The 15,642-nt window shown below is 36.5% G+C and overlaps 1 protein-coding gene across 4 annotated transcripts in view; it reads left to right on the top strand.

The window, feature by feature from the left end:
- Positions 1 to 15,642, top strand: part of FGF12 (fibroblast growth factor 12) — a 412,502-nt gene that overhangs the window by 208,273 nt on the left and 188,587 nt on the right. For all 4 annotated transcript variants that reach the window (XM_061166833.1, XM_061166834.1, XM_061166831.1 and 1 more), the window contains exon 3: positions 5,736 to 5,839. In XM_061166833.1, coding sequence (XP_061022816.1) covers positions 5,736 to 5,839 — 104 coding nt within the window. The remainder of the gene's footprint in view (positions 1 to 5,735; positions 5,840 to 15,642) is intronic.

Here is a 15,642-nt window from a genome sequence, read left to right as displayed (position 1 = left end):
CTTGTTTTTTCAAAATATGAGTCAGATTTATGTAAGATTTAGGATGAAATACTCATTTTGGAAAGAACAAGGTTGAGAAGACGCTTTCACTTATAATTGTAGTCTTTGTTCACTGAATGTTTACTGATATCCCGAATAGAAGCAGATTATGTACCATCCTGCTTATTCTCTCTCTCTCTTTTTTTCATTTATTTTTATTAGTTGGAGGCTAATTACTTCACAACATTGCAGTGGTTTTTGTCATACATTGACATGAATCAGCCATGGAGTTACATGTATTCCCCATCCCGATCCCCCCTCCCACCTCCCTCTCCACCCCATCCCTCTGGGTCTTCCCAGTGCACCAGGCCCGAGCACTTGTCTCATGCATCCCATCTGGGCTGGTGATCTGTTTCACTATACATAATATACATGCTGTTCTCTCGAAACATCCCACCCTCGGTATTCTCTCTCTTAACCTCTCTCTCTCTCTCTCTCTCTATGTCTGTCTCTCTTTCTTCCTCTCCAGTTCTCTCTTTCTCCATATCGTACAAGTGTGATCTAGATATGATGCTTATTTTGGAGAGCTTATAAACTAGTTGTGGTTGGGAAAAAGATATTTTTAAGGAAAATAAAAATTGTGATAAATATAGTCTAGATCTAGGATTAGGGGAGCTGAGAAGTGAGAGAAAGCACTTGGTATTTGGTGTATCATTTCAAGCCTGGCAGGAGTTTCCATGTGAAGATATTGGGTGAATGACATTGCAAACACAGGCAGTGAAGTAAGGAAAAACATGAAGTTTACAAGAAAGGAGGAAGAAGATCAAATTACTAGAAACAGTAAATAAATATTAGAATGAGTAGTGCAGTAGAGCAGAAATATAGGTTATATATAAATAACCTTGAATATTGAGCTGAGATGTTTTAAGTTTTTAATTTCCTTTTCATCTTAAAAATCAACTTTATACATTCCTAGAAATAATGTCTTTTCTATAATAATGTCTTATAATATATTATTATAATTAATAATATTTACTGTAAATAAGGTAAGTACATAGAACTGGGATAGACATTGCATAGACTTACCCTCAAGAGTCCTTAAGGAAGGAGACAGATGTGTAAGCAAATAACTCTATTACTGTGTTCCAAAAACCATTGCAGAGATATGCCCATGAAATAAATAATTATGGAAAAGGAAACTTATCTCTCAAGGGTTTGGATAAGACTTATGGTCCAGTTAAATAGGGAAGATAGGGTTTCTAAAAACATATCTTCCAAAAAGAGAGGGCAAAAGAACCATAAATAGAATCTAGTTTAATTAAGATCAAGGGGAAACTTAGGACATGGCAAAAAGCTCTGTGAAACTGCTTATGGTGAACGGAACAAGTTGCAGGTGATAAACTGGAAGTGTGGTTTACAGTCAGGTGGTAAAGGGCATTGAGGTCAGACTAAAGGCTTTGGATCCGTCCTGTAGATGGTGAATAGTCACTTGAGAAATCAAGCAGAGAACTGACAGCAGGGAAGTGGCATGAGTAGAAAGAAGGGACTTGGAAGAACGGTGTGGCCCAGTTGCTCTTTGAGAATGGAAAGGAAGACTGGAGATATAGGAGGGATTGTCACTAAGTAACAAAGGGCTGGAGCTAGAGTGCTGTGTGGAAGATAAATAATAGATCAGAGTAAGTCATTTGCTATTCTTCAAGGTTTTAAGAGGCAGATGCAGACCCTCCCAAAGAGAATAGCTTTTAGCTTTTATCACTAAAAACTCTCATTCCAGATTGTTTACTGACTTTGTTTTTAATGAACTTGCTAAATCTCCCAAAGCGTACCATCTAAAAGCCATTATCACCTTATGGTTCATATAAAACTTTCACACAAGTTTCTCGTTTTTGTCTCTGTCTTGCTTTAGCAGTTTTCTCACTCTCCTCAGATAGGAAAAGCTTTATAGTTGCTTTTTTAATCCTGTTTTAGCTAAATGAACCAACGTTCTTCGCATTTGTCCTGGGAAATTACTTTAGAAAGACATTATGGACAATTTTGGATTTCACTACTCTTTTTCATAAGTATCATCATTGAACTTGTTATTTTCCAGTGGTTGCATTTACTTACAGTGTGTAAATGTAGTTCATACCTCATGTGTTGACTCCACTTTTGCTCCCGATGTCTATCAGTTAGAAGTAGGTTTGGCTCAGACTAAAGTAACTAAAGTAGGTTGCACAGATTAAAGTAACAAGGACTTATTTTTCTCACATAAGAGCCAGACCTAGGTAATTGAAAGCTGGACTGGTGCCATTGCTCTACAAAGTCCTCAGGGGCCCAACTCTTTACAGTTCACTTGTCATCACCCTCTCAAGGGGCAGCCCTTGTTTTCATGGCCTGAGGTAATCCAACAACCCTAACCTCATCCCCATCCAAACAGCAAGAGGGAAAATGGTAGAAGAGGGCAAAGGGCAGTTGTCTTGAAGAAAAGGATATTCAAGTGTACAAAGACATTTCTGTCTTCATCTCATTGGTCAGTACTGATCCATTGCCTCAGTTAGACACAGGCTATGTATGGAAATTTAACTAAATTATCTATTATTCTTAAGAAGGTGAGAATGGCTATTAGGGGAAATTAAACTTAAAAGAGAAGGAGGAGGCAATAGGATATTTGGGGCTGCTGCTGCTGCTAAGTTGCTTCAGTCATGTCCGACTATGTGCGACCCCATAGACGGCAGCCCACCAGGCTCCCCTGTCCCTGAGATTCTCCAGGCAAGAACACTGGAGTGGGTTGCCATTTCCTTCTCCAATGCATGAAAGTGAAAAGTGAAAGTGAAGTTGCTCAGTCATGTCTGACTCTTAGCAACCCCAGGGACTGCAGCCTACCAGGCTCCTCCATCCATGGGATTTTCCAGGCAAGAGTACTGGTGGGGTGCCATTGCCTTCTCTGATATTTGGGGCAGATAACCACATTCAGTTCAATTCAGTCGCTAAGTCATGTCTGACTCTTTGCGACCCCATGAATAGCAGCATGCCAGGCCTCCCTGTCCATCACCAACTCCTGGAGTTTACTCAAACTCATGTCCATCGAGTCGGTCATGCCATCCAGCCATTTCATCCTCTGTTGTCCCCTTCTCCTCCTGCCCCCAATCCCTCCCAGCATCAGGGTCTTTTCCAATGAGTCAACCACATTAGAGAGCCAGAAAACCTTTGTTCAGTTGCATTTGCACCAGGATTACCTCTCTGAACCTGTTTGCTCTTCTAAAAATTAGGCTAATCATTCTGTCCTAAGTTCTTCATCGTGTTGATGGTTGAGGGTCAAATACAATGAGGAATTCATCAACACTTTGAAAATTGTGTTGCACAAAAATGAAGTATTATTTTAAAAGTGGTAAGCGATCTTCTGAATGTAAGCTGAGTAGATATAGCTCAGGTGATATGTCAATTTATATCAGACCTTATGGTTACGTTATTTGACAAGCAGAGGAATCATATGTCAATGACAAATAACTCTTTAATAGAGAGAACACATCTCTGTTTATTTCAAGGATGTGATAGTGCATTTGATTCTTCTGTCAATTCTACACATTAAGGATTATTATGCCCATTTTACAGACAGGAAAACTAAAGCGGAGAGATTAAACAAATGGCTCCAAGGCACACAGCTTCTGAGTGATGAGTTTAGAAACTACTCTGTCTATGAATCTCTCCCACTTTTTTGTAATCTGTATTGCTGCTTTAATGTTTATATACCACACTTCTTATTGCCCATTTGGTAAAATCTAGATCTCTAAGATAGAAGTGACAGACTCTCAGGTATTTCTCCCTACTTTATCTCCATGGTGTTCTTGCCCATTCCTCTCCAGTATGAATCAAATCCTCCAATCTGCTAGTCCCTTCCTATACACATACACTACCCTGCAGAAACTTACTTCCTGCCCTACTCTAATGTTTCTGATCTTCGCCTACTCAACTTCTGTCCCTTCTTTAAGTGTCAACTTGGGTCTCCTCTTCTGTGTGAGACATTTCGTGAACACTTCAGATCACAGATCTTCCATTTCCCTGAACTTCTGTACATAGAGAATATATATATATAGAATGAATATATTACATTTAATTATAGAAATACATTATACACTGTATCAGATTATTCCATATGCCTTAGCTTTCTCTCCCCATCTAGACTTTAAGGTTTTACACTACTTCTCATTTCAGTAACACAAGGACAATTGTAAGAACATGGGAGGAACAAAAACAAGTACAGATTCAAATTGCGGTAACAATTAATTCTTAAGCATCTGCTAAGATTTAGTCTCAGCTTTCATGACAGATGAGGAAAAAGATTCAAAGAGGCAAAGAGACTGGTCTGATGTCAAATATCTAGGAATTGAATACTGCTATATTAAACTTGTGGTCTTAGGCTTGATCCTTTACAACTATCAGTTGAACATTTGACTAAAAGCCAAATACTGTGTATGTGTCTGTGTCTTGTGTGTGTGTGTGTCTGTGTCTTGTGTATGTGTATATGTCTGGCTTACTATTCCATTTTGAGAGAACCCCAGAAAATATACATATATATATGTATATATATGTGTGTGTGTGTGTGTGTGTGTGTGTGTGTGTGTGTGTGTGTGTCTTATATTCAAAACTGAGACCAGAACTGATGGGAATTTTATCAGCAGAAAAGATAGATAAGAACTTCTAACTAAGGCAGGATGTTAAAGTGAACTACAGGGCTATTCTCTTATGTTATAAATATTTAGTTGTTATAAATATTTCATTCATATTCATGTTGCCATCTATACAGCCTAGCTATATGATTGCTTTTCTCCTTTAGGTAATATGAATTCTTTCAGGATAGAGATAATGTTTTATGTGTATGCTCATTTTGTAATTATCAGTGTTAACTAAAATAGTGCTATATAAGGATATATAATTTATAGAAGAACACTTTTGAAGGAATTAGATTATCTTATTTATTTTCTTCCTGATATTTATGTACCTTCTCCAAGTAGACAAGTAAGTAGACTGTTGAATATTTTCAGTAGTAGACAGCACAAATATTGAAAGACTACAAATATATTCTAATTTTATCTTAGGATATTGAGTTAAATTTATGAAGTTGATTTTTAATGGTTTTGTGCATAAATATGGACATATTTGTATATATTTGATATATATGTCCATCAGAGCTTAAGCTATCTAGCAATCATTGATCCATCTATCTACATTTATATGTAAAAACTGAAAAATAAAGAGAACTGTTCTTCTGTTTCTAGCATAGTTAAGTATAAACCAATGGTTTTTGTTTTCATCTTGTGTGTTTAAGATAGTGTTCAGGACCACAAGGAAAAGAATCTCTGGCATATGTTATGAAGATCACATTTTATTTTTAATTACAATTCGAAATGTGTTTTCTTCTGTTAAGAATTTTTTGGTTCAAATTATTTGTTTGTTAGAAAAGATCATCTTATACTATTTGAGTGTATGTTCATTTTGTAGAGAGGAGATCCTGGATTCTCAGATCCATGAGGGGCGCTTGGAGTCCTTCTAATCTAATCCCTTTATTACAGATGAGTTTATGTGATTTACCTGAAGTCACAGAGTGTTAATAATTAGTCATGCTGCAGAAACAAGAAGCCAGTTCTCCTCATTCTTAGAGCCCCCCCCCCCCGCAACTAATATCAGTTCATAGGTTTTAATCCTCAAAAGAGTCATTTTAAGAAGCAAGATGATATATCAAAAGGTCATTGATCTTTTCCTCTCTTTTTGCCCTCTAGCCCTCTTCAATCTAATCCCTGTGGGCCTGCGTGTGGTGGCCATCCAAGGGGTCAAGGCCAGCCTCTATGTGGCCATGAATGGTGAAGGCTATCTCTACAGCTCAGTAAGTACCTTGGTGTTTGTGCATGTGTGTGTCTGTGTGTGTTCACACACACATAGAACCTGGCATTGAGAGGTAATGAAGTGGCCGTATTTTAGGGAGAGAAATTGCAGGTTGAAGTCATTTTATATTTTCTGACCCAGTGTGTCAGTGTTACTATACAAATTTTATAATTTATAATGTTAAAGATCATGCTTTGTTGAGAAAGAACTAGCAACTCTTCCTGTGATATAAAGTCTCTTTTTCTAGTTTCTACTTCTAGAGGATAATCTTGTGAATTTTACCTTTAATTCAAGAGGTAAGACATTTTTCCTTTATGCTGTTACTTATCTTTCAAGCACAGTGGAAAAGCTGAATTCTTGAATTTGTCTGGGAATCTTCTGGGAATTTGTCTGGGAATCTTCTCTGACTTACTGTGGAGAAAAAACCTTTCAGAATAGACTGTGTTTTTGTTTATATTTAACAAAACTGTGTAGTACCTAATGTGTCAGATTCCTCAGATAACTGGAGAATTGATGAAATGAGCTTTGGATTAGGGGCTGAGATATTTGAGTTTAATTTGCATTTCGGCCACAGTATTCCTTTGGGAAAGTCATCTCTTCTCTTTGACTTAATTTCCAAACCTTCAAAATGAGGGTGTTGGGCCTCAGGCTGTCAAACATCTCTCTTATATCTAAAACTGTTAAAATTAGGCAGCCTCAGTAGCTACATTATGAGCCCTGGCATATTTGAAAGCAGTTGATAACCTCACTCTCAAGATAGTAATTTATGCACTGAGACAGTGCACTCACTGAATCTTGTGTATGTATATAATTCCTGTTCTGCCCTAAGGAAATTACATATTTCAGAAGAACTACCCCTGCAAACCACAGCCACAGATTTCCACCTTTCTGTCTGTGATCTCAGTAAAAAGACAAAGTTATTCAGGAAGTTCACTTACGCCTACTAGATTCTCAGTTAATTATTAAACCGCTTTTATTAAACATTTTCCATAGTCAGATGAATCTCTGGTACCCTATGCTTGCTTCCACCTGTCATTCTTATTAACATTCTTAAAGTTGCTATTTCACTCCTGAACAGGTTCATATCTGAATATGCATTTATATACCAGATGTGTACATGCACATTTTTTCAATGGTTCTACTCAAAATAATTCTTAAAGATAGATACACTTTTTTGGTTAAAACAATGGACTTTCATTCTTAATGTGTCATAGTTCTAACATTTCTCAATGTTCAATTATTGTGAATCTGTATTTTAAATGTGAGAATTAAAATTAGAAAAAAAGTTAGCAGGTTTTGTTTTGAATGACTCCAGTTAGTGAAACTTAAAAAAATTTTTTTTGAATGTATTACAAGCTAAAACATTTAGGTGATCTTAGGATACTATTAATTTAAGAATTTAATCAGTCATCAGTAAACACCTGAAGGTAGACCATATTTATGTCTCTATTTAGAAGGTTGTTATTCATTTTTATATTTATTTAAAAGATCAAAGTTCAGGTTGTAATTCCACACAAACTTTAGAGTTCAGATTTCTGAACCAGAAGTCATTTCCAAAGGTCTGGGAAGAAGAAAAATATAAAGTATTGTCTGACAGTGGTATTGTAGCATGTGGCAGTTGTGTAGGAGCCTCTGTGTTTCGTGTGTGTGTGTGTGTGTGTGTGTGTGTGTGTGTGTATGAAGAGAGTGGGGACTGGGGGGGGTCGTTGTTGTTGGGTGCAATCCCAAAGTTCCTGGGAGAGGCACCTGAGTATTCAGCATGACATATCTGAAGTTCATGTGTGGCAGCACTTTTAGAGAAGCATTTTTTCTATCTTTGTTGGTAAGAGCTAGGCTTAAAATATAGGGATCCCATAGGAGAGGTTTTAAGAAATTTTTGACTAGAGAATATTACAGTAGGTGCTTTTTTGTAATAGATTGAACACCTTAGTAAAACCAGTAATCACCTGTTGAGTTACCTGATTTGGGTGCCTAGAGTTTCAGTTTTCCTCTGCGCTTAAATTTGCCTCATACCAAGCCTTTGCAGCTCTTTTCCGGTGGGGTACTGCTAGGCTACTGGAACAATTTTCTTAATTATAAACATGGCATCGCTGACATAGGGCATTAGGGTCCCTACTTTCAAAATCACTGTCTTTCTAGATAGGACTAATAGTAGGAAATGCTGGTTTTTAATTTTATACCAGCTTTTCCCACTTAGTCCCTTTGTTATAGGATGAAGTGGTGGTATTCACACAGTCGTGTCTGACTCTTTGTGACCCTATGGACTGAAGCCCGCCAGGCTCCTCTGTCCATGGGATTCTCCAGGCAAGAATCCTGGAGTGGGTTGCCATTCCCTTCTCCAGGGACAGGACGAAAGGGGCCAGTATTGGGCGAAGCACCCCTGAGAGAATTGGGTATCAGGGCTTCGTCATACTTGTTTTCCTTCCTGTGTGTGCGGCCTGTCTCAGCAAGAGGGTACTAGCATGGCCAGGAGCCTTGCAGTGAGTTACAAACCGGCTGTCACAGGCTTTCTTGAGGTGCTTTTGGTATATATTAGGGCTTGAAGTTATTTGAAAAGCAGTTTCCTACTTCGTGATAAACAGTCTAGCTGAGCATACCAATAAGGGCCATTCCTGGAATTTGAGGTGGGGAGGCAGGGGGACTGATGGTGTGTTTCTGAGGGCAAACCCTAGAGATCCTAAAGAAGCTCAGTTAGAATCCAAGAGGAATTCTCAAATGGTGTCATGCATGTAGTGTCATTTACGTTGTCTCTATTGATAGTTAAGCTTGGAATCAATTCCCTTGCTACTTCTGATTCCCCTGCTCCTTTATCACAAGACAAAAGAGAGAGCAGTAAAGACTACTACTTTACTATCAAGGACTATTACTTTACTACAAGGGACTATCCGGTAGCATAGAGCTAAAGTTTTGGAATCCATTCTGAAAGTCTATTTTAATAGGTGATTTTAATACATAAGCATTTAATGAGATTGTTGATGCATCTGGATTTGTTTTTACCCTTGTCGTTTGCATTTTTGCTTCCATTTTATTTTCTCACATTATTGAAACATTTTCTTGTTCTATCAGTATTCTTCTGCTAGTTTGTAAATGTAGGTTATAATCCTAGTCTTTTAAGGATTATATATTTTGTCATACCTAAATAGTTTGCTGAATAATAAAATATATTTATTTCTGTCCTAAACAGCTGATAGACCTTGGTATCTTTTCTTCCCTAGTAAATACCACCATCCTTGTCAGGAATTAGATTATTTACACTTTAAACTAAAATATGCACAGTTATTTTTCTATAGTAAAAGTTAAATTTGTGAATGTTTAAAGTACTTTCTGTGCACATAGCTTTAGTTTTCTTGTGTATCAAATTTGGTCCTTCTGAGTTTACTTTTCTTCTAAACAAAATCCTTTTCTGTTTGTCGGTCTATACACTGAATTCCCTTCATTTCTAGTACCTGTGAAAATACTTTACTTTCACTTTCAGTCTTGAATTATAGTTCAGATAGTTACACAGTTTTTAGTAGACCTATGTTTTCCCCAACACTTTGAAAATTATATTCCATTGATTTCCTGCCATCTGCTGTTGACTGTAAGAAGATTGCTATCAGTTTAATATTCTTTTCTTTGTAGATAATCTATATGGAAAATTAAAGAAATTTTTGCTCTTTCTAGTACATGTTCTGCAAATTCACTATAATGTCTAGTTGTAAATCTGTATTAAGTTGTTAGAAATTCAGAATCACTTTCAATCCAAAGAATCAGACTTCTTTAATTTTTGAAGGTTTTAACTCTTCCCGTATACATTTTATTTCTCTGTTACAATTTCCAGTCTTTTGTGCTGGTAGTATTTAAATGACTTTCACTAGAAACCTGGAAATTTATCTACTCTAGAAATGATGCCAACTATTTTGTGATTTCAGTTACTGTTCTTTAAATTTTTGCATGTCTAATAGTTTCCATTCCATATCTACCTGATCTTGACTGATTTCTGTTTTTACTATCTAGCTCTTTTTACAGAACGTTATTAACTCATTTTTGTCTCTGAGCATTCTTATAATACTTATTTGAATACTTTTAATTCTTATAATACTTACTAGACTTTTCCATAAAGTTAATTGCTTTTGTAATGAATTCATCTTTCAATCGATGATTTTGTTAGCTGTCAATTTTAGAATAAGATTCAGATTATATTAGGATTTAGAGTTAGTTCTGCATGTGTTTGAATTTTGTTCTGCAGGCCCATTTCTCTTTGTTTTTCTTTCTCCATAATCATCTTCCTTTTAAGTCTGCCCTCAATTTCCACCGTATATTTGGTTGCTTCTATGTAGCCTCTTAGAGAAGGAAATGGCAACCCACTCCACTGTTCTTGCCTGGAGAATCCCAGGGACGGGGGAGCCTGGTGGGCTGCCGTCTATGGGGTCGCACAGAGTCAGACACAACTGAAGTGACTTAGCAGCAGCAGCAGCGGCATGTAGCCTCTGGGGCTTCCCAGGTGGCTAAGTGGTAGAGAATTTGCCTGCTAATGTTGGAGATAAAGTGGGTTCAATTCCTGGGTCGGGATGATCTCCTGGAGAGGGAAATGGCAACCCACTCCAGTATTCTTGCCTGGAGAATTTCATGGACAAAGGATCCTGGCTAGCTATAGTCCATGGAGTAGCAAAGAGTCTGACATGACTTAGCAACTAAATAGCAACAACAACAACAAATCAAACCTCCAGTGGCCTTAGTTTAGAATAAGATAATAAGAGTCATTTCAAGACTCCACTCCTAGCATAGCATTGGGTTAGGAAAGGGGGCCTGGGCAAGAGTATGGCTTGGTCTTATCTCTCTCATTAGGAGGCTGTGTCTGTCATTGCATCTTGTTTAAAATAGTAGCAGCATTTTAAAAAATACAGTTTATATACAATATTACATTAGTTTCAGATGATCTACATAGTGATTAGAAATTCACATACCTTAGAAATAATCACCATGGTAAGTCTAGTAACCACCTGTCTCCACACAGTTATTACAATATTATTGATCATATTCCTTCTGCTGTATATTACAACTCCTGGTCTTACTTATTCTGTAATTAAACTCTTATACCTCTTTATCTGTTCACTTATTTTGCCCAATCCTACAACCCCCTCCCTTCTGACAACTACCAATTTGTTCTCTGTATCTATGATCTGTTTTCATTTTGTTTTGGTTGTTTGTTTTGGTTAATAGATTCCACAAATACGTGAGATCATATAGTATATGTCTATATCTGGCTTATTTCACTTGGTGTAATATGCTCCAGACCCAACCATGTTGTTGCAAATTGAATAATTTCTTTTTCTTTTAAATGTTCCATTATATATGTGTGTGTCTGTGTGTTTGTGTATGTATGTGTATGCACGCGTGCACACACACACTCAGTTGCTCAGTCTATCCAGCTCTCTGTGACCCTATGGGCTATAGCCTGCCAGGCTACTTTGTACATGGGATTTCCCAGGCATAGGAAATCCTAAATGGGAATGGGAATAGCTAAATCTGATGCTTCAGCAAGAATACTGGAGTGGGTTACCATTTCCTTCTTCGGGAGATCTTCTCAAACCAGGGATCGAACCTGTGTCTCTCACATCTTCTGCATTGGCAGGTGATTCTTTACCACTAGCCACCTGGGAAGCTCTCATATATATGTATGTATCATATATATATATACATACACACATATGTATATATACATCTTTTTATACATTCATCTGTTGATCAACATAGGTTGTTTCTATATCATGGCTATTGTAAATAATGCTTTAGTTAATATATTATTATTACAAGATATTGAATATAGTTCCCTGTGGTAAACAGTAGGCCCTTGTTGTTTATATATTTTAATGTTTATTTTTAAAATCAACATTACTTATCCTATTTGCTGTTGCAGTTAAATATGTGTGACTCCATACTGTTGCAGCATAATGTCAAAAGCATAATTCTTGGCACTGCCTTTAGAATTCCATACCTAAATCTGATGCTTCAGCAAGAGCAGTGTTGAGATTGCAATATGATACTGACTTTACATTGAAAAACTGGGTCAAAAGTTATTGAGAAATATAGAAGGGGTCTCTGAGGAAGAAGAAAAGAGAAAGCCAATATCAAAAGTTATTGGAAGAAGACTGCTTTATGCCCACAAAATGGTATTAGGATTTTTTTATTTTACACTTCTAATTTCTTTTCTTCCCCACTATCATAAATGTCCAAAATTTCCCATCACTGAAGATAAATAAAAATTTTTTCATTTTCTGCAGCCATAAATAACTCCCACATTTTACACTTTAGTAGGACATTTATCTGTGTATTTCCTTTCTTTCTTTTGTTGGAATTATTTTCATGCCCTATCTATTAACTTTGATGCAAGTTTCTTGAAGTCAGTGATCTTATTTAATATATATTAATATATACCATAGGACTTCCCAGGTGGTGCAGTGGTAAAAATCTGCCTGCCAATGCAGAAAATGCAGGAGATGCAGGTTCCATCCCTGAGTTTGGAAGATCTGGAGAAGGAAATGGCAACTCACTTCAGTATTCTTGCCTAGGAAATCTCATGGACAGAGGAGCCTGGCCCGCAATAGTCCTTGGGTTTGCAGGAGCAACTGAGCACATACACCCATGCTTGCATCTAGAATATAGGTACAGAATAGTTACCCACTCTGGAATTTGAGTTTCTCCATCAACTGACTTCCTCATGGAATGTTTTGAAATTTGAGGCATATGCAGAATTATTTCTTGGATAATGGTGTCTCTGAAAAGTCTAATATTAAAGGAGAGGTGGGGAGAGAGAGGGGGAACACCTTAGCCATTAATGCCAAATGAATCTTAGAGTTTTGAAGGTAATGGTGCCTGAATAGAGAGAAATCAAAAGCCAAACCACAGAGGCTTGTCCAGCAATTAGATTGTTAAATATTCAGATTAGATCATTTGCATATTCCCCCCATATTCTTGAAGTTTTCTTGAATTCTATAATATTTCTTTTTCATCCTAGGTTGATTTTTGGCTATAGTACCTAGAAAATTGCTTATTTTACCTATTTTTTTTAAACCCTCATATATATATATATATATATATATATTAACTTAACTGGGTTATTTTGATCAACACAGCTCAAGAATCTGGCTGTGTTGCTTGAGAACATATGATGTGAAATTGTGTTGCTTTGCTTAGAATTAGGTTGTTTTTCTTCAGAAAGAATTCAGCAAGTTATTAGTTATACTTTCTGTAAGGAATGAATGATGGTAAGCATCCATTTTTACCTTATGATGTTTTCAGTAATAAGTGGTATTGAATTTATTCCAAGAGTTTATAATTTCTGGAAAATGTTAATACTTTAGCTCCTGGGCTAGTCTTAATTGTAAAAATTAGCATATTATTTCCTGTAGCATTTTTTTATTGAAAAGTAAAAATAGTATTATATATTTCCTGTAGCATTTTTTATGAAAAGTAAAAATAGGATTAAGCTTCTAAGAGCAGCGCTAATGAGAACCTTTGGTTGAGTCATTTGAAAATGATACTACAAGTTAGATTTTTGTCTTTCCACCTTGCCATTGGGCACATTAGGCCAACATGTAGTCATATATCCAAAATTTCTCAGTTGTGTTTCTTAGTTCATTAGTGAATCAGGTAGTATTAAGTAGTATGTAAGAATGAAACTTGTATAAATAAAACTAGGTTTGAATCACAACTCTTTAACTTACTTCCTTTGTGTCATTGGGGAGATTTCTTAATCTTCTAGACTCAGTTTTCTTATATATAAAATGGAGATAATAATGAAAATACCATCTATATAATATTGTAGCAAGGATGAAATGAGACAATGCATGTAAAACCCTAGCATCATGCCTAGTACACAGTCCGAGCTCAGTGTCAGCTGCAAGTAGTAGTAATAGATATGTTAAATAAGATGCTCATTGTAGACTAAATCAATTTCTTACCATCAGTTCATGAAGTTCATGTAGGGTAATTCTACCCTTATTTTCAATGGTAATTCCTGGTTTGGCTAATCTAATATCTTTAGCCACCCTGGCCACGGGAGGTTGGTTGCAGAGTATCTCTCATTAAGTTAGAGCCAATTAACTTCAGGCCAAAGACGACTATCTGTTGAAGGAGAGTTTCCTTTTTCTCTTTTAAACTGAATTTAAAACTGAGAGGATCAAGCGCTACAACATCTTAAAACTACTAGGAGAGAGACTTCCCTGATAGTCCTATGGTTAAGACTTCACCCTACAATGCAGGGGGGGTGCAGGTTCAATTCCTGGTCGGGGAGCTAAGATCCCACATGCCTCGAGGCCAAAAAACCAAAACAAAATAGATGCGGTTTTATACCAAATCCAATAAAGATTTTAAAGTTAATAATAATTATATTAGAAAAATAAAACACAAGGAGAAATCATCTCTTAGAATGATTCCAACATTCAGAGGACAGAATGTTTCTAGGTAGAAAGATGGAGAAACCAAGTCTTGTTCATATCCTTTGACACTGCACATGAAGACATACCTGGAGTCAGCCCTGCCATTGAAGTTTTCAGTTTTAGGAGCCAATTATTACCCTTCTGTGTGAACCAGTTTAGGCTGCATTTTTTTTTTTTTTTAACCTGATAAACTGACAACAGAGCAAACCAATTTTCAGAGTTTTAATACCTTCCAAGAAAGCTAAAGCTCCATTTGTTCGAGGTTCTCCATGTCATGTCTGCTGAAGGATTTCCCAGTGGCCTTATTCTGTGGAGTTAGGACATTACTGTGGCTTTCTGGGCCAGCTTGATTCCCAAAAGAGAGTCTGTGCTCTTATTAGTTCTGCCTTCCCTTGCCTGTTCCCCTCCAAAACCAATGTAAGAATTTGTCATTTTCATATATACGTATTTCTTGGGTTTTAATGAATAAATCACTGAAAGATAGGACTCAACAACTTTTCTTCCCCTCTGCCCCCCATCATGGGCCAGTTTTTCAACTTCTGGGGACGTTTTTAAAAATATCTCCTTATATAACTCACTTGGAGGGAAATATATAAAATAAGTCTATAAGCCATGACTTTGATAAACTTCAGGGATGGGAAAAGAGAAGGAATTATGAATGCTAAATGCAGAGGGAAAATCAGTAAGTAATCAGTTGAGATTTGAGTGGAATAGATAGGTATTAAAGCGGAGAAACAGAAGCAGTTCATTTTTATGACTAAGTCTGAAAACAAGTCCACTATTTAAGTAGACAACATGAGGAAAAGAACAAGAAAAAGCAAAATAAAAAAGCATAGTGACAGATGGTCAAATTAGAACCGTTGTCAGACAAGGACAGGTCACAGAGTGGTGCATTTTGAGGAGATTTCAAATCTACAGTTACTATATTTATGGTGCATTTAAAGTTTGTTTCTGCAACATAGATTTTTAAAATCTAGTAGTTAAATTGGGAAAATGGTTTAGCTGCATAGAAATGTATATGTCAAAACTGACATATATTTCAGACATCTCTAAATGAAAACAAAGAAATTTTGAGGCCACTGAAAACATCAGTCTCACATGGGTACCTATGTCATAGTTCATCCAGGAGCATTCCAATTTATGTCTGATGTCTTAGTGTAAGTAACTGTTTGACCCTTAGAGGAGTCTGGATTAGGGTTTGGGTAATAATTATATAGTCAGATTATACATGATCCTACATATGATTCAGTGGGTGATCACATGTCAATATAAGCATGAAATCTCACTGAATAACTTCAAATTTTCCTTTTCTGATTTCCTTTCCAAAACCAATTCTTAATGGTAAATTTCTTAAGTTTATTTTCCTGTATCACTCAGTGATTGA

The sequence above is a fragment of the Dama dama genome, chromosome 19 (assembly GCF_033118175.1).
Source record: "Dama dama isolate Ldn47 chromosome 19, ASM3311817v1, whole genome shotgun sequence".
Taxonomy (NCBI): Eukaryota; Metazoa; Chordata; class Mammalia; order Artiodactyla; family Cervidae; genus Dama; species Dama dama.
The sequence above is the reverse complement of the archived record's forward strand: the minus strand, read 5'-3'. Positions and strand labels throughout refer to the sequence as shown.